The following is a 25,882-nucleotide window of genomic DNA, read 5'->3' on the forward strand; positions in this document are numbered from 1 at the left end:
TGGGGGCAGTATTGAGGATTGCAGTTGCCTGTATCTGGAATTGAGAGTATTAGTGATTCAGCGAGGAAGTGGAGTTGTGGGGGAGATCTTTTTTTTAATGTAGATTGTTCTTTTCAGATCAACAGCTGATCTATTTCATTTATGTTCTTTTTTGTTACATGATCCAGCCCATAAAGTTTTGGCTGATTCAAAATAGACTAATTTTGGAAAGATGACTTCAGACTTGAACCCTGTGCACATTCAAATGACATGCCTTTTTGTATTAATTTGTAAGATGAGACGAAAAGTAATTTCTTCAGTCAGTGAGTGGTGAATCTGTGGAACTCATTGCCACAGAGGGCTGTGGAGGCCAAGTCATTGAGTGCATTTAAGATAGAGACAGATAGGTTCTTGATGAGTATGGGGATGAAGAGGTATGGGGAGAAGGCAGGAGAATGGGTCTGAGAAACAAAAGTCATGGTCAAATGGTGCAGATTCGATGGGCCAAATTGACTAGTTCTGCTCCTATACGTTATGGTCTTATGTGAGCATCACTTGTAAGGTCAACACTTATTATCCATCCTGAACTTTTCTTGAAAAGCTGAGGGTGAGCCATGGTCTTTAATCATTTAATTGATGTGGTATTGGTACAGCGAAAAATGGTTTTGGAGAGCGAGGTCACCTCTTGTTTGTCAACTTAGCCGGTATGGCAGGTGAATTATTTCTAACTAGAAATGTGTGCATGCTTGCTGCCCACACATTGGGCTTTAGCAATCCAAACATCTTCCTAAATTCAGCACTGCATGAAGTACCACCTGGATTTGTGTGTCAGGGAGCTGGGGCATTTATGCTGTTGCCACAATACTCATTGATGACCCCTATGGGCAAAAATGAGAAATTACCCCTTACCGGACTAAAGAATGTTCTCTCTAAATGTTTTCTTTTTAAAAAAAAATTTGAGAATGTACTGTGGTTTGACAAGGTACTGAATAATTTAAGATAAAAATCAGTTTGTATGTTGATTCAGTGTTGAAATGCATTTTAAATATTTGTCGTAACTTACATAAAAGTTCAAGAATAGAAAAATCTCAAATTTGCTAGTCTCAGTGATGTGGTAAGAAAGAATGCTCTGATCTAGGAAGCAAATTGATGTCCTTTAAGAAAAACAACATTTTTTTTTCTGGGAGGGATCACTGAATAAGATCTGTCAGACGCAGAAAAGTATAATGTTCAGCTTTGCTCGTAGCTACTTGTAGGCAACAATATTTCAGACAATATCATTAATATGGAAAAATATAGTCTATCTACAGGATATACATGATACATGTGCCACATCAGTACTTTGCGTGCTTTTTGAGTGGCAATTATGCTCAATGTAGCAACAGACACATAGACAGGCAAAGCTTGTTCAGAAGCTACAAGTCTGATTCAGGCATGTCAGCCATTAAGTATCCAATACCATAGCGGCCGTTTGGAGCTGTGTCTGCTTCCGGAGTGGGGGATCCATTTTGTTTTCGGTAAATGTTGTTTCCAACCATTGGCGAGTGCATCTCAGTTGGGGTCTTGCTGTGTAGAAGACTGGCATCATCTTCTTCCAAGTTGGAGTTCTCCTTCAGAATCCGTCCTTTTTTGTAAGAGACTGAGGCCAGAGAGTTGGAGCCATCATCCATTATGTTAAAATAACGGATGATGAAGACAACTGGGACAGGGAGTATGGCGACTAACACAAGGCCAATACAGACAGCCAAGCCCCACGTTGGGTAACTCAGAAATCTGTCAGCACCCTAGGAAAATAGACAGAAGAATTCTAAAACAGACGTATTTGAATAATTTGTAATTTGCTTCTACTATGGGTTCAGCACTTCTTGGATTTTGTTTTGAATTTGCACTAATTTTCATAGGGAGTGAAACTGGCCTCTGTCAGAACCCAAGCCAGTATGACAGGAAATAAGCAAATCCATTTCCTTCATTGGAAAATGTTGCAAAGTGGGCTTCCAATTGGTTTCACATTCCTGTGATAAATTAATATTGCCCAAACAAAATCTTGTATTTTTCAATCACACCTCGGGATCTCTAAGACTGAGACTGACTCATCAATTCAAGCAGCCATTTTTGCAATCTAAGTGACAATGATAGATATCCAAATGAGATGCAAAACACTTTTTTTAACAGATCTAAAGGATTTAATATAATTAATTAGATAATTTTTAAAAATCCCATGTTCAAAATTTGTCAGGGCTCAATCTTAAAGCATACAACTATCATGGATGACCCATGGCAATATATTTGACTCCAAGATCAGCTGCTGATTGCACAGCTCAGCTGTCATTACTTTCACCTCTGTAACATTTCCCAGCTCCATTCATTTCGTGCACAGCTGTTCTTTTACAACTCTAGGGGCAAAGCTTTTCCCTCGCTGAAAGTGATGAAAAAGGTAATGAAAAGGACAAAGATTGCGGGAGGGAGTGGCCCTGGAGAGATATTCAGCCCTTTCTTGCCTCAGCAACTGTGCTAGGAGAGCGGCTCCTTTGGGATCACATTCTTAGGGACAAGCGTTTGTAAGTTGGTCATTCGTAAATTCGAGGACGCCTGTATTTTTAATGTAAATCTTGTGCCCTCACTTCCTTTAACTTCAACAATTTCTCTTTCATTTTACAATAGTAGTAACTTCTGCTATTGACAAATGTAGTTTTCGACAATATTTTTCAAATTGTTGGATGGAATTATTTGAACACCGATTTTTAGTCAACGAATGAGGAGCATTTTGGGGTGACAATAGTTTGGCCCGCACCTTTAACTCCTAAGCCATTAGTTTGCCATCTCACTCCTGATAATCTGATGAACAGCATGTTATCATGCAGAGCTAGCTATTTTCAGGTTGTCCAGCTGACACTAGGGACTCCCACAGAAACAATTTCCAACAGGATAAGGGGGTGAGGAAGGAATTGGAAAAGTTTGCCGTTGGGAAAGACGAAACAGTGTACCAAGGTACCTTTGTGGTCAACAACAGCATTCCTGCTCCACTTGGCCAACAAGGAACTGCAACAGGTCAAAAGTAAGGACTTGCCTGCGTGTTGTGGTCTTTTGCTACCTTTTCTCAGCATTAATAACCCCTGGTCAGCCAACAGGCAATTTAAAAAAAATCCTGTACTGTTAGTATTAATGGCAGGGCCAGTATTTGTTGCCCAACCCTAGTTTTCCTGATTCTCTAAGCCATTTCATAAGGCACTTAACAGTCATCAACATCGCTGTGACCTGGAGTCACATGTAAATCAGACCAATTAAGGATGACAGATTTCCTTCACTCAGGGACATGAGTAAACCAGATTAGTTTTTACAACAATTGGCAATGGTTGTCTTTAGACCAGCTTTTGATTCCAGATTCTTTTTTTAATTGCTTTCAGATTTGACCATCTACCACAGTGGGATTCAAACCCATGTCCCAAAACGTTAAGCTGACAGTCTGAATTACTACTCCAGTGATTTCTCTGTTACACCACCACCTCCTCCAGTCACAGTGGTACACTTAATGTGATAACATCATCACAATGTGACTCAACCAATTTTACATTAGTTCCTATCGCTGTGGCAGGTGATTGTTCCATGTCTGACTTCGAGCAAGTTGTGGAGGTTCCAGTGTTGGACGAGGATGGACAAAGTCAAAAGTCACACAACACACCAGGTTATAGCCCAATAGGATTATTTGAAATCACCAACTTTCAGAGCCTAGCCCCTTCACCAAGCTCTAAAGGTTTGTGATTTCAAATAAACCTGTTGGCTATAACTTGGTGTCATCTGGCTTCGGATTTCAGGCAAGTTGATATTGTAGGTACAATTTGTGAACACATTGCAAAAACAAATGATGCTTCATAACTACCCTCAAGATTCCCATTTAAGTGGAGAAAGTGAGGACTGCAGATGCTGGAGATCAGAGCTGAAAATGTGTTGCTGGAAAAGCGCAGCAGGTCAGGCAGCATCCAAGGAACAGGAGAATCGACGTTTCGGGCATAAGTTTTCGGTTCCTGAAGAAGGGCTTATGCCCGAAACGTCGATTCTCCCCTGTTCCTTGGATGCTGCCTGACCTGCTGCGCTTTTCCAGCAACACATTTTCATTCCCATTTAGAACTCAATCTCCAAATAGAGTTTTTCTAGTTTGGATCTCCAGCTCATCTATCAGTTCTTTCCTCTAAGGGGATGGCAGTTTAAACATGACAATACTATGATTACAGTCAATGTTGGTCCATGGCTGAACATATTGATCAATATTAACGTTGGCCTGATATTTTTTCCTCCTGCAATGACAGATTCTGAAGTTCTGGAGCAGAGAAGGCTAATTGGTACTTCTGATCGGGAATTGCATTAATTGTCTACATATCCTGCTGTTAACAATTGAATGTTATGACCCCAAATAACACATGTGCACATATATACGCACAGAATCACAAAGCAGCATGATTATTGATGTACACAACACTCACCAATTCACTAATCCAGGCCTCGTAGCCTGGTGGACTCAAACACATCTGGACAATGCTTGCCACAAGCAAAGCAATCAAAATAAGTGGAGAAATGTATTTCCATGTGTAATAGTAATATCGGAAAGGAGTGAATCCAAGCATATCCTTCAAGTCCTCCATGAACCTGATAAAATTCAACAGAAAATCAAATGTTCTTTTTGTACAATTACTTTTATCAGTCTATAAAACAGAAAGTTCCGGAAGAAAGGGCCTCTTATCATGTTAGTTTTATTGTGGCAAATACACCTATGGCATGTTTCTTTTTAGGGTGAGTTCGGCAGCTTTGTAATATACTGAGTGGAGAAATACTTTGGCTCTTCGTTGAGGACATAGAAAATCTGAGGGGAGAACTTCCAATTCTAGAGGCAGAGAGGCAACATAAACAGGTAGGATGATGGCAATACCAGAACAGTGCCATCTTCCAACTGGGATTGAATTCTGGGTTGAAAGGTCAAGTTTGGGTTTTCCTGTCCCGCTGCCAGTTGAGACTTTAAGTAATTTATTAATGATCGCTGTATGAGCTATTCTTGCTAAGGCTGCAATTATTTCAACATCAAGCTGGACAAGTAAGAGTTGGCCAACCCAAATGGCAAATCAGCGAAGGTGAATAAAATAACTCGTATCCCATCACCAAACCACTCCTTATTTACATTTGGAGTGTCCTTGATGCTGATCCAACTCCCTCAGAGCCAGCTCTCAGAGTGAACAGAACCTCTGGCACTCCTGTTTATATCTGCCAGCCAGGGCTCCCTGATTGGAACGGATTAACAACCCCACTCTGAAGACTACCTGGCTGACCTGGTCACAATCACTACAACCCTCCCCTCTGAATCCCAGGACAATGGCCAGTTTCCTTTGTAGCTCCTCCTGGGGCAGTTTAGCACTGGGTCAGCTTCACCCAACTCTGCCTCTGACACGGGCAGCGTGTCATGCACAGTAGCTCGCCTCTTGTGCCCGGAGCGTCTCGGAAGAAATTCATTCTCCTCTTCAGGTGACACATGTATTGAGGTGGCGACATATGCCATGTCTATCTCAGATTCCATGGTATCTTCAGCACCTGATGAAGTGGGAGAACCCACAGGTTTAGGAACAGTCCAAAAGGCAGTTGAGGAGCTGGGCACATTTTGCACACACACAGTTTGCATTTTGCGTGTTTGTAGCTTTCATATTGTTCATGTGCTCGTTCAGGATCGTCACACCTACTCGAACTTTATATGTCACTAGACCTGACCTTGCATTGACCCCATGCCTCTTACCCATGCAAGGCCATTACCATGGTCCCTACACCAAACTTTATCCTCTGAAGTAAACTTTAGCAGAATCTTGTGTCTGGCACTGGCATTCCTAATGCCATTTCACCAACACCACCCCAGGTCCAGGAAGATCAGATTTAACATGGCTTGGAGTCTTCTGCCCATTAGCAATTCTGCTGGAGTTATCCCTTTAGTTGCATGATGGGTGGTGCTTTTATCAAATCGCAACTGGGACAGTTTGGCATCTAGAGAAGCTCTAGGCTGTTTGTTCAAGCATGCCTTCAAAGTTTGAACCTCTCTTTCAGAAGACCATTGGATAATGGATGGTATCCAGCTGTCCTTATATGAGGAAAACCATTCGACTTTAGGAAATACTCAACTTCCCTGCTAGCAAATGATGGCCTATTATCTTGACCGACACTTCTGGGAGTTCATGTATTGCAAAAGACACATTCAGTTTTTCTACTGTAGTCCCCGTGTTTGACGAATGAACTCTGACTCAAAGTGGCTGGATGTGCAGTGTCCACAATGACTAAGAATATGGAGTCCATGAAAGGACCTACATAGTTGATGTGGAACTGACTCCTGGGTTTACCCAGCAACTCCCATGAATGTGAGGGTGCTAATTTATAATGCATAAATGAACAGCTTTGTTTACGTCACTCCAATAAGGTGTCTTTGAATCTGAATTCAGAATGGTCAAGTATAAATATTAATCTTCACTCAGATGATCTCCGAGTTCTCCTTTAAGAGGTAATTCTCTATCACTAATTCTCATTTGTGTCACTAGATGGCGTAGTACAGAGTACAAAGCTCACAAAGAATAACTGCTGCCTGAACTGTGGAATAAAAACCTTGCATAACAAAACTAGAATATAATTTGATGGGAAATTATAATTGGCAGAACCAATATTTTCAGTCACTTCTTGTTACACCGCTTTTCGTAAATTTTGAAGTATCACAGGACTGTTGGTACATACTTATCTGTGCCATAAACCCAAGCGATAACAATATTTTCCAGGATGACCACAATTAGCAGGGGTAGTGTGGCGGAGTAATCATCAAACATGGTTACAAAGTAGTTTCCAGAGCGCTGCACAAAGAGGAGACCTACACTGAAAGCCACGAGACAACAGCCAACTAGAGTAAAGGAAAATATATATTACAGACCTGACAGATGGCCAAAGTACATTGCAAATCACCTACAAATAAGCTGACTGTAATCCTGTAATTGCTAGCAGAGTGAGCATGAAAAGGAAGCAGAGTTTTAAAATCGTAAGACTTTTCCACAATGTATTACTACAAGCAATACTCATTGAATAAAGGCACCAGTGTTCCCTGTCCAAAGCCATTCATGGGTCCACATTGAAAATAAAATTTATACATTGTCCACTGTGAGAGTTTCAATATTTATTTCTTTCACGTACAAAGTCAGAGACAGAGAACTTGCTTGTTGGCCGATTTTGTATTTGAAGAATTGCCCTGAAGTCAAAGCTCCACAATGAAATGCTGAATCTTTCATATAATTCCCAGGCAAGATTGAGCCACTGAGTCAAAATGTATGCTGAGTAAGCAAACTTTCTATTAGCTCAGTTGTGGCTCTTAACAATTTTTCTTTTTAATAATAACAGGGGGAGGAAGAACTGTTAGATTAACAATAATTTCTCAAGCTGTCAGTCGCAGTCTGCAATCAGCATGTGTGGCTGAGTAAGGGAATTGCATTTGAGGGTTTCCATCACTGACAAATCCTGGTGAAGTTAAGTTTCAGTTTCTGAAAGCAGTGAGGCATGGATCATGGTGAAAACAGAGAAAGCAGTATTAAGCATGTAAGCAAGCTGTTTTAGACGTTTTGAACTTTAAATTACAGAATGTTGGTAATAAACTCAAAGGGCATTGATAGGGTTGATAATAGGAAACTTTTTCCCATAGTAGAGGGATCAATAGCTGGGGAATAAATTCAAAGTAAAGGGTTGGAGGATTAGAAGAGATTCAAGGAAGAATGTTTTCACTCAGTAGGTGATGGTTCTCTGGAACTCACGTAGAGGTAAGTGCCATGACAGCATTTAATAAATATTTAGATGACCATTTGAAGAGCCATAGCTTATCAGACTACAGACTAAATGCTGGTAAATTGAACTGGGAAAAGTAGATTCTTGATGACCAGCATGGACACAATGAACTGAAGGGCTTCTTCGTAAAACTCTATGGCTATGATTCAAGAGGATTCTGTTTCTGCAGTAAGTTCCAAGTAGGTTAATAGCAGAAGGGGTCAATCTATCCATCCAAAGAAACTTTGGTACCGATGTATTTATTTTCTATCTAAATATGACTTTGTTTTTTGACAGCCTTATGTGACCAATCAAATATTATAAGAAAATCGACTGATGAAAACATAACCTCTAAATGTGCAATTTTAAATGGAATGATAAAGCCAAGCCTTCCTAAATCCTGTTCACTCGTATACAATTGAATGTTAACTGTCCTGGTAAAATTATCAAAGAGCAAAATCACAGCTTATTTTGGAACAAGACAAAATGTTTCACAAAGTTACTTACTGGTGAGAATTTCTTTGCGCATTTTGAATGTGTCAACAAGAGGGGTGAGTATTCCTTCAATGGTGCCAAACATGCTGCCCAAGCCTAGATTTACTAACATCAGGAAGAACAACACTGACCAGAAGGGTGATGCTGGGAAGTGAGTCATGGCCTCAGTGAAGGCAATGAAGGCTAAGCCAGTTCCCTGCACAGCCTGCAAAACAGAAAGCAAATAAAGAACATGTTAAGAATCAGGTTGTATGCATGTTAAAACACTGCAGAATTATGCTCCAGGATCTCGAATTCATGGGTAAATTTGGAATTTTTCAGCCTGTCTATAGTAAAGGTTTATTGGTGGTTCTAGAGACTGTACTCAGTCAAGTATAAGGTTTCTTCAGAACCTGAATCATTCACTGTTACTTTCGTATGAGTTCAGAATGGATCAGTTACTGACTACGTATGGCAAGAACAGACATCTCTTTTATTCAGGCAGATGTACCAGAGAGCATATGGCAGATGGAAATAATGATATTTGGGATGGCTTATATTTCCCTTTTATTCCAATAATCTCATCATTTCCATATACTCGCTAGGGTTGAGTGAGTTCTGCTTACACCTGCCCTCAGATTCAAAAGAATCTTTGACAGATGTTAAATCAATCAGTATCCTACAATAAATAACTCCATTACCCAGATAAGGTTTCCTTTATCCAGAAAAGCTCTATTCTTAGATTTACTGTAGACTTACCTGGTTAAGTTCATCCTCTAATTGACATGAATCCAGGCCTAACTTTGGAAATTCCTCTTCCTTCACCTCCTTTATAATGTTGTACATCTGATGATAATCCGTTGCTGAAACATCTGATAAATTAACATGATGAGGAATGAGATCATGACTGACTGCACCTACTTTAAGCATTTCCAGGATCTTGTCTGTGTTTCTGCAATGTAACACATGGAGCCAAATCAGTGTGAGTAACAACATGCAATCCTTGGGTGAAACTGGTATGGAATTGGGAATCATTACCCACCTCACAATACATTTTTCATTGATAATATTCGCTTTAAAGCCTAAGACAGCAAACACTACCAGTGTTGCTAACACAGATGTAAAGAAATTGATGAAGGAGACAAGGACAGCATCAAAATGGCAGTTGTTATCTCGTTTGTTGTAACTGGAGAAAGCAATCACACCACCAAATCCCAGCCCGAGGGCAAAGAATACTTGGGTAGCAGCCCCTCTCCAGACCTGAGGGTCCAACATAATTTCCAACTGTGAGGTAAGAAAAGATATTGTCATTAGTGCTCTGTGCAGACTCAGCCAATTCCATCATATATTCAAAGTACAGCAAAGATTTTTTGCTTACAAAGCACTACAGACCATCCCTAAGATTTGCTACTGTAACATAAACTAGCTAAAACACATTCACCTTGCAGCCTTGGCATGACCATTGCCACAGGGCACTCTAAATGAACATTCAAGATATTGCCATAAAAAACAATTTAAAATTAGCTGGTGACTGCCACAGAAGGTTCCACATAAACTTCTACTTACTATTACATTTTCTGATATATCTCCCCTCTTGTCACTCATATGGTACTGCGAGTTATTTCTGCATTTTCTCTGCAGCTTTCTTACTTGCTATTCATCTGTTTAGATATCAACTGTGTTCAAACTACTGTAATGACACACCAAATGTGTTCAAATGGCTTCCAATATCATGACAACTACCATCTAGAAGGACTAGGGAAGCAGATATGTGAGAATACCACAACTGCAAATTCCCCTCAAAGTCACTCACTATCCTGATGTGGAAATAAATCCCCAATCCTTCAGAGTCACTAGGTCAAAATCCTGGAAATCCTTCCCAGTGGCATTGTGAGTTCACCTACACCAAGTACTCTGCAGTGACAAAAGGAAGCAGCTCACTACCACCTTCTTAAGGGCAACTTGTGATGGGGCAATGAATGCTAGCCCACCCAGCAATGCTCATATCCAATGAATAAATGACAAAAAGAGGAGATATTGGAATAAGAAGAAAGAGAATGAATATATAAATAGAGGTTTTAAATAGTGGTGCTAGGTGCCATTTCTAAAAGTGAGAACTAATCGGAATTGGGACAACAGACAATCTTTCACTATGGTCTCTTTAATTAGATTGGATTTATGATGTATTTTGTAGATAACTAATTGCAGTACAATTTAAATGGTAAAATTATGTATAATTTACAATACAGAAGCATGCTATTCAAAGAAACTGGTCTTTTCTGGTGCTTATGCTTGTATACTCTACTTCCTCTAACCTCACCAGCATATTAATTTAGTCCTTTCTTCTCTCATGCCTCTCCTTACAGACACCAATACTAATCACCTCATCTGCTCCATATAATAGCAAGTTCTACATTATAACCACAGAGGAGAAAGTGAGGACTGCAGATGCGGCATGGTGGCATACTGGTTAGCACTGTTACCTCACAGCGCCAGAGACCCAGGTTCAATTCCCGCCTCAGGCGACTGACTGTGTGGAGTTTGCACGTTCTCCCCGTGTCTGTGTGGGTTTCCTCCAGGTTCTCTGGTTTCCTCCCACAGTCCAAAGATGTGCAGGTCAGGTGAATTGGCCATGCTAAATTGTCCGTGGTGTTAGGTAAGGGGTGAATGTAGGGGTATGGGTGGGTTGCGCTTCAGCGGGTCGGTGTGGACTTGTTGGGCCGAAGGGCCTGTTTCCACACTGTAATGTAATGTAATGTAATCTAATCTAATCTAAAAAAATGCTGGAGATCAGAGCTGAAAATGTGTTGCTGGAAAAGCGCAGCAGGTCAAGGAGCAGGAGAATTGATGTTTCCTGAAGAAGGGCTCATGCCCGAAACATCGATTCTCCTGCTCCTTCGATGCTGCCTGACCTGCTGCGCTTTTCCAGCAACACATTTTCAGCTACATGATAACCACACTCTGGATAATGAGGTTCCAAATTATTTACTGGTGGCTGTCTTATATGTAAGTGCTTGAGAACTTGGCCTCTTGTAACTGTTATAGCTATTTATGTTTGTCCATTTAAGTATTGCAATCTTTATAATAAGGAATATTTTGCTGGTGTAGCTTTTTAATACTGTCCATAATATAACTAGTGTCTGTTGTTGAAACTGCAAACTATACGAACCATTAATTATATTGACAGATTCATTAATCACATAACCTGTACATATCTAAGCAATAAAGTCTTGTTTGTAATTCTTTTGCTGAGTTTTGGAATAAAATTCCCTTGTGAGGAAAATAAATTAAAGTTTTAGATCTTTTTTATGATTCTTGTATTAGCTTGAGTGCATAGTTTGATCTGAATAGATTTATTCCTGGACTGGAATAAACTGGTGATACCTGATGAAGGAACGTCGCTCCAAAAGCTAGTGTGCTTCCAATTAAACCTGTTGGACTATAACCTGGTGTTGTGTGATTTTTAACTTTGTACACCCCAGTCCAACACCGGCATCTCCAAATCATGGAATAAACTAGTTTGTGACCACCATGAAGCTACTGGTACACTCTCTACCACTAGGTGGCATGCAATATAACAATTGTGTGTGCTTATCTGGAATTTCAGCACGACATGGTACTGACAGAGTCATTACGAAGCATTTTTTAATTGAACAATAAAACTGAGCAGACCATACCTTAGGGGTAAACATGTAACGGATTCCATCCAAAGAACCTTTCAGGAGAAGACCTCGAACCAGGAAGCAGATAAGTACAACATAGGGAAACAGAGAACTAAAATACATCACCTGAAAAATACGTGGAGGTTAATTATTTTCAACAAAAGAATAAAAAGAAATCCTTTTCACTTACAGAAAATATGTGGACACTTAACAATTTCATTACTGCATTTCAACCAATCTGCATGATTGAAACTTTGTTAAATGCAAGGGTTTTTCAGTTGTAATCAGTATTGGCCTTTATTGTATTTTTAGTGTAATAAAAGATTTTAATAAAGCTGGACAGTAGAAAATGTGCAGTTGACAATATTAATTAGATTCATACTGAACTAAATATGCAAGATGATCTGCAATTAAAACTACAAGATAAGGTAGCTGGTTAGGAACTCTAACCTCCTTGGCTGCATGATGGCTCAGTGGTTAGCACTGCTGCCTCACCACACCAGGGACCCCCAGGATTGATTCCACTCTCAAGGGACTGGCTGTGTGCAGTGTGCACATTCTCCCTATGTCTGCGTGGGTTTCCTCTGGGTGCTCCTTCCACTGTCCAAAGATGAGCAGGTTAGATGGATTGGCCATGCTAAATTGCCCGTAGTGTTCAAGGATATGTAATTAGATTCATTAGATAGACTTTGGAAGGCAGGAAGTGAGTCATTCACCATAGAATCCTGACAGTGCTGAAGAAGACCATTCATCCCATCAAATCCACACCAGTCCTCCAAAAAGTATCCTACACAGACCCCCCCCCCCCCCCCATTACTGTAACCCTGCATTTCCCATGGCTAACTCAAGTAGCCTGCACATCCTTGAACACTATGGGCAATTTAGCATGGCCAATCCACCTAACCTGCTCATCTTTGGACAGTGGAAGGAGCACCCAGACAAAGCTTAAGTCAAGAGTGTATTGGAACATTCTCTACTTGCCTGGATAAGTGCAGCTCAAACAACACTTCAACAAGCTGGCCCATCTGGCCTGCTTCATTGGCACCATGTCTACCACCTTCAACATTCATTCCTTCATTACTGACACACAGTAGCATCAGTGTGTCCCACCTGCAAGATGCAAAAGTTTAGCTCGCCTCATTCGACAGCACCTTGCAAACTCATGACCTGGACCATATTGAAGGCAGATGCTTGGGAACACTACCATCTGCAAGTTACGATTCAAGCCAATCATCATTCTGACATGTAAGTTTATCTCTGTTCCTTCACTGCTGCTGGGTCAAAATCCTGGAACTTCCATCCTAACAGCACTGGGTGTCCCTTCACCCCAAGAACTGCAGAATTCAAGAAGGCAGATCACCTTCTCCAGAGCAGTTAGGAATGGGGAATAAATCTTGGTCAGCCAGTGATACTCATATTTCATGATTGAATAAAATGATTATAGCTTATTTTTTTTAGAACCTCAGCAATTTTTTCTTCCTGGAAGAAAGTGAGGACTGCAGACTCTGATCTCCAGAGTCACAAAGTGTGGTGCTGGAAAAGCATAGCCGGCCAGGCTGCATCCAAGGAACAGGAGAGTTGACGTTTCCTGATGAAGAGCTTATGCTTAAAACATTGACTCTCCTGCTCCTCGGATGCTGCCTGACTTGCTGTGCTTTTCTAGCACCACACGTTTAGACTCTGATCTCCAGCATCTGCAGTCTTCACATTCTCCGAGTTGATTTTAACCTTACTATGAAGCCTCTTCCAAAAGGATGCTTACTCTGAAGAGGTTCTCCTCTTCCCTCTACAACTTCTTTCTTCCTGTCAACATCCTACAAATCTCTAGACAGCAATGGCTCTCTAACTGGTGGACAGTGCTACACCTGCCAGTCATCCTTTGACATGTTCTTCAAAATGAGCTTCACCAGCAGATTTTCCTGAGGGGTCAGATTGTTTCCTCACCAGAAGCTCACTCTAAAACAACTAGCTGAATTTGTATCGTCCTGTTAATACACTGCCATGTTTCCAATCCGGTATGTTTGGAAGCAAATCATTTCTGGATTTCAGAGGTTTGTGGATTAAGGAATGATATGGGCAAAATTAATTACAGCCACTGTAGAGATCAGTAGTAGAGAAGCAGGAGGCTGGAAGAACTCAGCAAGCCAGGCAGCATCAGGAGGTGGAGAAGTTGACGTTTCAGTTATAACCCTTCAGAGCAAACATTTATAGTTATATTGATATCAAAGTGATAGAAATGGGTAAGCGGAAGGATATCTGACATTTAAAACATAGCAGCCTGAATAAAAAGCTTTCAGCAGCTTCTGGCTACTTGCATTACATGAACAGTTGGAATGGGTAGTTCATGAATTGAGTGGGTCCAGTCATAGAAGTTCCAGCCAGTGGTGTTTCTGAAAAATAGACTTCCAGACTATAGAGGTCACAGGATATAGGAACATATTTCAAGGTTGCTTCCAGAAATTTAATTCGACAAACATTAACATCAGTCCAAAAAGGTATAACCAAAAGCCAAACCAAGGTATGGATTTTAAAGAACAATATGGAAGGAACTCCAGTTAGGGCACCTTTGGCTGAAAATGTGGTTGTCAATGGTGAGGTGAAGAAACCTTGTGAGGAACAATGCAGAACTCTTAGAAGATGAGCAGGTTACAGAGACAGGGAGGGATCATGCTGTGGGAGATCTGAGGTCAATATAAATCAATAAGCATAGGCTAATGGGTGAATGGGTCTTTAGTTTCCACAGGATATGAACAGTAGCAGAACATGGATAGAACGATAGAAAGCAGAAGACATGCCTAGAAACCTCTAGAATTGTTCAGGTTATAAGTGACTGAAGATCTGGATGAGAGTTTTGGCAGCAATTAAGATAACGATGGAAAAGGGACAAATGACACTTTGGTGCTGGGGGTGGATAGAGAGTGTAGGATTTGAAGCCTTTTATGGTGCCAGAGAAAATGAGGGGCTCAGTGCAGGCTGTATGGATTTTGCAGAGGGACTAGACAAAGATCAATGATTTTTGTCTTCTCATCGTTTTACTGGAGGAAAAGGAGATTACTGAGAATGCATATTTTACAAGCAACCTCATAATAGGCAGAGCAGGAGATGAGATGGATGATACTGGATGAAGCCTATATATGTGTGAAACCCAATTCCATCTCTTCGGATGCTGATAGCTTAAAGCTGTAGGTAGATAAGGATGAGAAGGCAACTTGATGCCTTAAGGGTATCAAAATGTAATTATCTCAAAGTGTGTCATGAAGCCATCGATAATCAGAATCATATAGATGGAAAAAGACCTAGTGGTCTAACTCATCCATACGGACTACATTTCCCAAACTAAACTATTCCCATTTGCCTGCGTTTGATCCATATCCCTCCAAACCTTTTCCAATCATGTACTTGTCCAATTGGCTTTTAAATGGTGTAACTGGACCAATTTCTTGGCAGTTCTTTCCACATATGAACCACACACTGTGTGAAAAGGTTCCCCCTCAGCTCCCTTTTGAATCTTTCTCCGCTCATCTTAAAAATATGCCCTCTAGTTCTGAACTCCCCTACCCTTTGCTCTTCACATTATCTATGCTCCTCATGATTTTTAAAAACTCCATAAAGGCATCCCTCAATCTCCTACAGTCCCAGGCTGTCCAGCCTTTCCTTAAAACTCACCCCACCAGTCCCAGTAACATCCTTGTCACTGTTTTCTGCACCCCTTCCAATTTAATAACATTCTTCCTATAACAGTGCCATCAGAATAGGACACAGTATCCCAGAAGTGGCCTCATGTATTTAGATAAGTCAGAGTGCACTTCCCTGAGGACTTCACAGACTTCACTGTCAGCTTGGATTATAGGTTCAAGACAAATTAAGTGGGGTGTGGGGGGGGGGGGGGGAAAGGGCGTGGGTTTGGAAAAATATGGGTTCTAGGTTAGGGATAGGAAGCTTTTACAGCTTGGAGGGCAATGACTGTGGCACAAGTAGCTAAATAGATAGCCTATGCAAGAGTTCCTGGTGACCTTCACATTTGCTGGTGCTGTGAGCAGTTGGAGATGTTGTGGAGAAAATATGGAGATTGTTGATCAAATGGAGAACAGGGAGAGAGCTTATTTGGGTATCCAAGATTGATCTAGAATAATAAAATGTTTTGAAGAGTATAGAGACTCAATAGTGTTTGATGCAATTCAGCAATACCTGACAACAGATAGTTAGAGCAATTGAGAGGAAATAATGGAACCTAGCAGATTTTTAGGGTTACAATGACAGCCAAAATACACACATGAATGGACATACCAGAAATACAAGTTACAAAGGCATAGCAAAGATTAGAGGAAATATGACTTAGTTGTGAGCAGACAATAGAGAGGAGACAGCCCCAAGTTAAAGCCTGAGGTCATCTGATGGGATGATGGTACCTTTAAAGTTGGCTTGGAGCATGACTGAAAAAATGTCCACTTTGGTCACACTTGTCAACTTAGGTGGTCTTTTATCAGACACTGCTTGTGTAATGGAATCTCCAGCACCAGGTGGCAACAGACAGGGAGCACACTAGACAGGGCAGCTACAGCAGTTATACCCGAACCTCCACTGAGTAGGTGGCAACAATGAGGGAACGTAGCTGGAGCAGTCAAATTGACCCTCTCTGAAAAAGAGGGTGTCTTTGGGGAAGAAGGTCTCATAAGAAAAAGGAGCAGACAAGCAAAGGATTCCTCAAGCTGATGTGAACTATATTTTCATTCATGTGCAGACAGCAACTGCTTCCTGGATAACTTTAATTTCCCTTCATGTTTGTGATGACCTGATGCTTTTAGAATAATAAATCCATGCTTCATGATTTTTGGACTGTGTGTGTGCATTCAAGTCTTATGTTATATTTCATTTCAATAAGGAGTGTCAAAAATAGCTGTGCTGCCCTCACCATGCCACTAACTTTAGTCTCACTATACTAGTGCACTCTGGGAGGTCAAACTCAGTCCTTTCAGCTCTGCATGGCTAGTTACTCAATCATCTTTTTAGACTGATCTTCAACATTGTGTTGACCTCTGAATTTCTGCCGACTTATCTTCAAAATATATCTTTCTATTCTTTATTTTTTCTAGTGGTTTTTAAATGTTATGGCTTATTTTAAAAACATTGATAATGGATCACTGTCACAGTTTTATGTTGAATAAACATAGCCCTAGAAAGGACCAACGGTTTCACATCAGTAACTTATTTTTGGGAACAGCATGCTCTCTTCTAACATCTCCTAACCATAACAAAGGTCATCAAGAACAAGTGAAACCTAAGTCTGAGAATCTCCTTCGAACTTCTCTAATGACATTTTGAGAAATCCCAAAAATATCTACTCAGCCTCAGGAAACTGGAGCCAGTTCAGTTAATGTTAAATCAACTTATTTTATTATTTTCATTGAATGGCAACTTTGAAAAGTTAGCTTAGTTTAGGGCTGTTCACTATAGATGCATGAAGGATTCACTGCATTACAGACAGAAGTGTCTCTCTATAACCAAACGTTTTCATTTAAATGAAGTTCTCAGGTCTCCCAAGGTGTGTCTTATTTTAATAAATTCAATGCTCCTGAAATATCTTGGACATCTTTTTCCTGTGACTATGTTCGTTCCACAATTTTCAAAATATAAGTAATTAACAGGTGTATGACAGCAATCAAACCACTTTCCAGATATGGACTTCCACAAATGTTAATCTGAAGTGGTTCTAGTGGTGTTTGACACAATAATCTTTTCAATATATCAAAAATGGCGGAACTACTCATTCATCTCAATGACATCCATTGGACATTGCTAGTTCACGCATAACAAGTAGTGCTCACCAAAGGTCAATGCTGGTGATGTTACAAGCATGTTTTTCTAAAATCACATAATTTATGGAGCTACAAGAAATATATTAAGTTACTGGTTGTTTTCAACCATAGAATTGTGAGGTACTTTAATACAGTGCCGAGAATAAAGGCAACTCTAAAGGTTGGACAGTGTAAATGGATACCAGACAATTGAAAGGTCTCCAAATTTGATCTTGTTTATTAGTGCAGCAAAATTATTGGGCTGGCTATGAAGAAAATCATAATTTAAAGGCGATCTATCTTCAATTATTTGGTTGACCTATGCTAAACAGAACATGAGTGCTATTGCAGGCAGGCAATACTTGAAAGGCTGCATGAGCTTAGGGTCGTTAATGGCTTGGATTCAGTGTATTAAAGGAAGATGGGATCGAGTTCTTTTTCAAGCTCCATTAGAGAACAGGGGGTGAGGGATGGGGGGGGGGGGGAATTCACAATTTTGAGATGACACCAAACTTAAGAGGTGTGGTAAACAAGTGGTATAAATCACCTGCAACAGGTTAGCAGAATGGGGAGACAAGTGGCAGATGGAATTTAATTCAGCCAAATGAAAGGTGATGCAATTTGGCAAAAGAGATCAGAAGAGGCGATCTCAGCTTAGTAAACAATTCTAAAAAGACTGCAGGAACAGAGGGACTTGTAGATGCATGCATATTGATTTTTCAAGGTGTAAGGAGGACATATGAAGAGAGTGGTTAGCACAGCATATAGAAGCTTGTCTTCATAAAGATAGGACGGAGTACAAAAACATGGCTATACTGAAATTGTATAGCCCTCTGGTTAGGATACAACTAGGCTGTAGCATCCAGGCTGATCATCGCACCTTGGGAAAGGTATGAAGCACCTTAATGGGTTGCAGAGGAGAAGACCAAACTTGTTATAGAGTTGGAGGGTTTTAGTTTCAAGGTTCAATTGGAAAGGTCAGTGTTTTCCTTGGAGACAGAGAGAATAGGGTAGATTGATAGAGATGTCCACAACTATAACAAGTTTCGACTGAATGTAAAAGGAAAAGCTCTTCCACATCGGCTAATGGTCAAAGGTCTGGGACTCAAATAAGATTCTGGGCAAGGCACACAGGACAAGAAAAGGAAGAAAACTTTTTACATTTTTTCTAATCAAACTGTTTAGATATATTATTAAATGCATTTGGACCATAGGGCTCTTGAACCCAGGCCTCCTGGCCAGAGGCAGGGGCACTACCACAGTGCCACAAGAGTCCTTAGAGCAATTTTTCCACAGAGAGTGTTGATCACCTTAAAATCCCTTCCAATCAGAGTGGCAGAAGCAGAAACAATCAATTATTTCAACAGGAAGTAAACCTGTAGGGCTATAGGAAAGGAGTGGATGAGTGGGACAAACTTGATAGCCCAGCTGGGAAATGGTAGAATTTCAATAGGCCAAATGGCTTCCTTCTGTGTCCCAAATGATGATGATCATGGCAGCAACAAAGCTGGGGACAATTCCTCAGCAATCATTTCCCCCCAACCGAAGTTGACATTCTTCAGGCATTACCTGGTGGGTGACTGGGTCCAAGGCATCTTCAAAGCAGATGATCCACCTCCAAGACCTGCCAGCTCATCAGAGGCTAGCAGCTCTCTATTACCAATGGCACTACCATGAGCAATGGCCACTGATAGCACTACTGTCACGTCTAGAAGTAGACTCATAACTGAAGGCTTTGAGGAATATAGGGAGGATCCAACAGTAAGGGAGTGGGTCTGTTTAAAAGGAAAGTGGGGTCTTCTCATATGGGTCTTCCTTGCCATATGATCGTCCCTTTGTTTGAAAAGAACTATCCAGGTAGTAAAGAATTCCTCCTTAGCTGCATGTTTGCTTTGCAGGACTTGTCTGGCAGTTTATACTCATGCATGACCCCTTCTGGCTGCTAGGTGAATACCAGCTACAATAGAATGAGGCCAGTTCAGGCTTCAATTTGCCTCCTTCTTCCCAAATCTTAATCAGGGTAGCTGAGACGACAGAACGGTCTCCACACTTTTCTTTCTCATCCCATTATACACCAGCCCCACAACACACCGTTCTCCTTGCCTAAATCAGGAGGGTGTATTTACAGTCCATCTATTCTTGCTACATTCTGAGATTACCCTGAAAGAAATCTGATGTAAAATAAGGGAGAGAATAACTGGTTATCTCAATTTCTCATCACTTTTAGGGTCTAGAAATCAGACCGCTCGTTTTTCATCTGTTTAAACATTTCTATAATTACAGGCATATTATTGAAACTGCATCCACATGAATATTTATAATATTGTTAGGGCAAGGAAGGGTGTTTTATTGATGTAGCACATTTTCCTCAGGGAGCTGAGTAAGAGCTAATTAATTCTGCAAGTAAATGAATAATGCAGCTTACTGTATAATACACATTGAAGTGCATTTGAGGGGGATAAGGAAGCACATTTCTAATAATGTCAGTCTTAAAGGCTGCTGTGTGGCTGGTTGTTCACTTAGTTTTAAATCACTCGACGCACGTTTAAAAGGAGTGGTAAATACAAGACGACCACTCTGGGTTTCGACTGAGCAAGCGGTTCAGCTCGATTTTCAAGAAAGTAAAACCCAAAAGACAAAACAGGAGCACTCGAAAGAAATTTTGTAGAAATTCCCAGAGACATGCACAAAAGAGTCATAAGTTTGGTGTTTTTGTAGACATATTCCCTTAACCTGTGTATGAAATGAGATTTACCAACTAATACATGCATGGTTAAAATTAATTTTTTTTAAAAGTTATGAATTAAAAAGTTTCTTTTTAACTGGTCCAGCCATAAATTTGTCATATGCAGGAAATTGGGTGTATAATTAAATAAGCATCAGTGGAGTGATTTAGCAATACTGGACAGATGGCATCATTAATAGACTGACTAGACTGTGACCTTACAAGCAGACATCTGAGCTAATCTCATTTAAATCCAGCCTACTTCACTGTGTATGCTTTCACAGCCAGGTAACTCAGGAGCTTCTTTGAATCAAAACGGAACAGACAATTATGATCAGAATTATTGTTTTGAGGGGAAAATAAAACTTTGGAAATTTTAGAATCCAAATCCTTAGAAATGCTGGAAATACTCAACAGGTCTGGCAGCAGCTGTGGAGAATGACAGATGTTTGGAGGTCTGTGACTCAAATGCTGTCTGACCTGCTGAGTATTTCCAACATTTTCTGACTTTAATTCAGATTTGCAATGTTTGCAGTATTTTGCTTTTGCCTTGAGAATGGCAAAGAAGGATTTTCAGGTGAATTAATAATTGGACTTTGCTGAGTTATTCGAATTATATTATAGATGAGAACAAGGAGCAAAATGAGCCCATACACTAGTTTAACAAAGATATTATTTAAGCAATTAAATACATTTTTTTCCGAAATCACAGACTTCCATCATGGTTTACTTTAAAAAATCATTATAAAGTCTGGATGTTAGAATACATATTGCAAATTATCTTTTTTTAAAATCAAAGTACCATGTGTAGCCAGGCTATCATGTATGTTATGACTTCCATATCTTTCTGTTAATTTGCTTCTTTGTGGTCTAATTGTCTTGTGTTTTATATTTTATAAATATTCATCCACCATGCTGCACAAAGTAATTCTTATCACACCCTCTAACCAACCACTTGCAAGGGAAAATAACTTTTAATAAAAAAAACAAACAGGATATTTTCTTATCCCCATGTACTGCCCCCTATATCCCCTTCAAAGAAAAGGCAAACACTGAATCGTCACACAAACCATAAATATATCTACCATTCCAGCTTCAATTCCCCTGCCTTAATTGATGTTCTGAACTTGGGATAGAGCCTTCCTTCCCCCCCACATTCCACAGACTTCATGATTGTCACACAATTACCTGTCACAGATGTTCAGAAACTCCACCATAATCAGAGACAAAATGCATTTTCAGGGGAAACATTCCAATCCTTTGAACTAGTGCACTGCTGGGACTCAGAACCATTAAAAAGTGATGCATTTCTTTTTTTCATGTAACACAGACTCCCTGAGGCATACGCGCTTGGGGATTTTGTCTCCATTGAATGAGCTTCTGATTTTAATTTAGTAAAGCTGCTGTCGGGTAATCAGAGAGAGACACACACACGAAAAGGTAAATTTTCATCTTCAATGCCAGTGTGATCAGTCGATGCGACCAAATGCCCATCCTCTGTAAAACTTCTCTTCCTTTTTTTTATTTGCCTGGTTTTCCCTCCAGGTGTTATTCCATGATGTTAAATGAAGGTAAAGGAATTGATCTAACTGAGTTTGGATGGGAGAAAGAGTGTGCTGGGGATGGTTGAGTGAGGGGTGGGTGTGATGGAGGGAGGAGCTGGATCTGTGAGTGTCTAGAACCAGGGTCACAGTCTCAGAATGAGGACCAACCCATTTAGGAAAGATAGGAGAATGAATTTCTTCACCCAGTTAGAATGATCTAAACCAGGGAGCTTTGACTGAGTATGTTGATGTCAGTGAGTATGTCAAAGACAGGAATTGATAGATTTCTAGTTACTCAGGATATCAAGCAAGTTACAGATAGAACTGGAAAATGTGTCTGTAGATGATCAGCCATGATCTAGAACGGTGAAAGAGACTTGAGAGGCTGAATGGTCTATTCCTGTTCCTAAGTCCTAGAGCCAAAGACACAATGGTGGTTTGGGGTCCAGAGGGAAAATAAGCAACCAGATGTCTTTGCTGCTGCCTAAAAACATTTCAGAGACACCTGGCTTATTTTAGTTGTTACCACCACATTCAAAGAAAGAAGGTGCACAATTGGTGAACTGATTGGCAGCTTGTCATTTGGTAAGGTGGAAAACCTGGCAGTACAGGTATCTCACAAGGGCATCCAGTTTAAGGAAAGCAATGGGAGCTAAATAGAACAGCAGATTTGAACAGCACGAAAAGCAACAAAGAGATGGACTTTATAGCAGCCTTTAAGGCTCAGAACTCTCAAGAGACTAAGAAAACCTGCGTGAAATGCTTCCCTTTAAAGGATACCAAATAAATAGTGTTACAATAGACTCTTCCTGACTTACGTCATCTATGGTTTATGGGCAGATTAAGAAAATACGAGCAGTCGCTGGGTAGTGAATGGGTTCCATGCTGAAATCCATTTGCATGTAAGTTTATTTACAAGTTGGAGCACAATTCAGGGTAATAGAGAACAACTGTTCATAAGTAAGGAAACATCCATATATCACATCTTTAAACTTTAAAACCATGTCACATTTGTGAAAATGGGCATTTGTGAGTCAGATGTTTACAAATTGGGGAGATCTTCTAATCCAACAGTGCAAATTAAAACATAATGGTAAGGGTTCATATCATTTGACTTCTTCTTAAATACTTTAATTACTTTTCTCTCTGCTTGCATCTAGAGTTATAAATTATAATGTACTGACATGAACATTGATTCCACTTTTCTGGGATGCTGGAAAATTACTGTTTGAAATACAGAAATAAGAAAGGTACATTATTTTGATGGACACTTTTGTACCATGTTCTATGAGACAAACAGAAAAACAGCTTGGAAGTAGAAGAAGCTAAAGTCAAACATTTGATTCAGGAAACTAGAAATGTTAAAGTAGGGTTATATCATGACCCCAAGAGCCGAAGCTGCAGCTGAGGTATTCTAAGTAAACAAAACACATAGTAACATCAATTCTTGTTAGTGAAGTCTGGAATGATAAGATAGTGGTCAAGTTTACATGCCATCTTTATTGTCATTCAAATTAAAATGGATCTGTGATTTAGTAACAAGACAATGAGAAGAAGCTGTAAAATTACCAAGGGTAGTAGGGTACAAATAGTATGTGGCTTCAGCAACTCTTCCATTTCAGTGTAACAATTGCTCGATGCCTCCTGTGATGAAATTTTGTGTAATTCATCCCAGGTTGAAACCAAGAACCTACCATAAACTGATTGAAGCATGATGTTGTGACTTTTTTTTGCTAACTGCATTTTCTGAGCCCAGGTCATGAACAGTCAGGAAAAGAGTTTTTTTTCACCGTTTGGCTAGATTGTGTCAAAAACACATCACATCAACGTGAAAGGTTTGAATTTGAAGTATGTTTTGGATTGATTAATTCTCTGTTAAGAAATAGGGAAATATTCTTGTTCCAAAGATCAAAAAATTTAACCAGTTTCATAATTCTTTGTGTTAAATGAAGTCTGGATTCTTACGAGTAATGACTAAACATAGGCAGTGCTCTGAATCAAGCACAATGAGGTAATCTGTATGTCTCTTAAGCAAGACTCAAAATTTTCAGGCCTGTAATTTCTATTTGAGAATAAATGAGTAAATATAATTTCTCATACTTCCAAATGTGACCAGAAATAAGTTGGATCACTGCAAAAATAGGTAGATCGGAGACAATCTGGAAAAAGATGGAAATCTTAATACTGACAGAGTCAAGAAAAGCACTAACCTTTCCTGAAGATTGAATGCCTTTGATCATGGCAAGACAAACCATAAGCCAGGCTATGAAGAGGCAGATAGTCATTTTCCAATTCAGACCCCCACTCTCTGAGATAGAGTTAGATATATCCAGCGCCTCTCGGTACCAGAAATATGTAGTGGCAGAGCTTTTCTCACATTCAGGCACAACAACTGAAAAGACAGGAAGATATCCACATTTGTTCAAAAGAGTCATAAAGGTGTACAACTCGGAAACAGACCCTTCGGTCCAAATCTTCCATGTCGATCAGATATCCGAACCTATTCTAGTCCCATTTGCCAGCACTTGAGCCATATTCCTCTAAACCCTTCCTATTCATATACCCAATTAGATGCCTTTTAAATGATGTAATTGTATTAGCTTCCACCACTTCCTATGGCAGCTCATTTAATACAGGCACCACCCTTTGTATGAAGAAGTTGCCCCTTAGGTCCCTTTTAAATCTTTCCCTTTTCACCCTAAATCTATGCCCGCTAGTCTGGACTCCCCCATCCCAGGGAAAAGAGTTTGCCTATTTCCCCTATCCATGCCCCTCATGATTTTATAAACCACTATAAAGTAACCCTCAACCTCTAATGCTCCCAGGAAAACAGCCCCAGCCTTTTCAACCTCTCCCTATAGTTCAAATCTTCCAACCCTAGCAACATGCGTGGAAATTTTTTCTGAACACAATGTCATCTCCTAACAGTAGGATATTATTCAGCCCACTGTGTTTGTTCAAGCTCTTCAAATGAGAAATGTTAACTAGAGCCAATCTCCTACTTTTATCCCATCATCCTTGAACACATGTCCAAATAATCATCCAATCCTCTCTTCAAAGCCTCTAATGAACCTGCCTCTACCACAGTTTCAGGCAGTGCTTTCCATAGCCTAACTACTTGCTGCCTTTTCTCATGTTGTAGACATGATATGGAGGTGCTGGCATTGGACATGGGTGGACAAGGTCAGAAGTCACACGACACCAGGTATAGTCCAACAAGTTGATTTGAAATCACAGGTTTTTGGAGCATTGCCCCTTCATCAGATGACCTGACAAAGGAGCAGCGCTCCAAAACCTTGTGATTTCAGTGTGACCTCTGACCTTTTCTCACATCACCTTTGCTGTTTTTGCACAAAGTTTTGTTGGATACTCACAGGTCTGGCTGCCATTTTTTTCCAAGGGACATTGATCCCAGGGCAATGGATGCTGAAAGGACTTTGACAAATAAAAGAAGCTCCATCCAATAATAACATTATAGTACAGAGCGACAAAGAAGCACACCTACAATGAAAACAACAAGAAGTATTTTATAATCCTTTCACTGGCCTGAATACAAGACATCCCACTGATTTTTTCTTATTAACAATATTTTCAAAAAATTCCTTTCCATTTAGACCAATTATAATCTGCAAATCATGCTGTGCTGAAATAGCATTTAATTGTAGACATCAAATTCCTTTCATTGCATAGTTAACACTGTTGGAGATTTGATATGAATGCATTCAATTAACGCATTCTATGTTATTCCAATTTTCTGGGTTGAAAGTTATTCGAACCTGTCAAGTTTGTAGCTGAGTCATGACCATCAAATCTTTGAATATGTTTTCTACCCTATAACTTTCAATGATTGAAAAGAAATTTCCGAAGTAATTTGTTTCACTTGTT

The 25,882-nt window shown here is 40.0% G+C and overlaps 1 protein-coding gene across 2 annotated transcripts in view; it reads right to left on the reverse strand.

The window, feature by feature from the left end:
* Positions 1-367: 367 nt before the first annotated feature.
* The window catches only part of slc6a15 (solute carrier family 6 member 15), a 42,627-nt gene continuing 17,112 nt past the window's right edge, over positions 368-25,882 (reverse strand). For both annotated transcript variants that reach the window (XM_043709692.1, XM_043709691.1), the window contains exons 4-12: positions 25,372-25,498; positions 24,208-24,389; positions 11,949-12,059; positions 9,314-9,555; positions 9,031-9,223; positions 8,305-8,497; positions 6,730-6,889; positions 4,458-4,620; positions 368-1,763 (exon numbers count right to left, since the gene is read on the reverse strand). In XM_043709692.1, coding sequence (XP_043565627.1) covers positions 1,395-1,763; positions 4,458-4,620; positions 6,730-6,889; positions 8,305-8,497; positions 9,031-9,223; positions 9,314-9,555; positions 11,949-12,059; positions 24,208-24,389; positions 25,372-25,498 — 1,740 coding nt within the window. In that variant the 3' untranslated portion in view covers positions 368-1,394. The remainder of the gene's footprint in view (positions 1,764-4,457; positions 4,621-6,729; positions 6,890-8,304; positions 8,498-9,030; positions 9,224-9,313; positions 9,556-11,948; positions 12,060-24,207; positions 24,390-25,371; positions 25,499-25,882) is intronic.

Source organism: Chiloscyllium plagiosum, chromosome 19 (assembly GCF_004010195.1).
Source record: "Chiloscyllium plagiosum isolate BGI_BamShark_2017 chromosome 19, ASM401019v2, whole genome shotgun sequence".
Lineage (NCBI taxonomy): Eukaryota > Metazoa > Chordata > Chondrichthyes > Orectolobiformes > Hemiscylliidae > Chiloscyllium > Chiloscyllium plagiosum.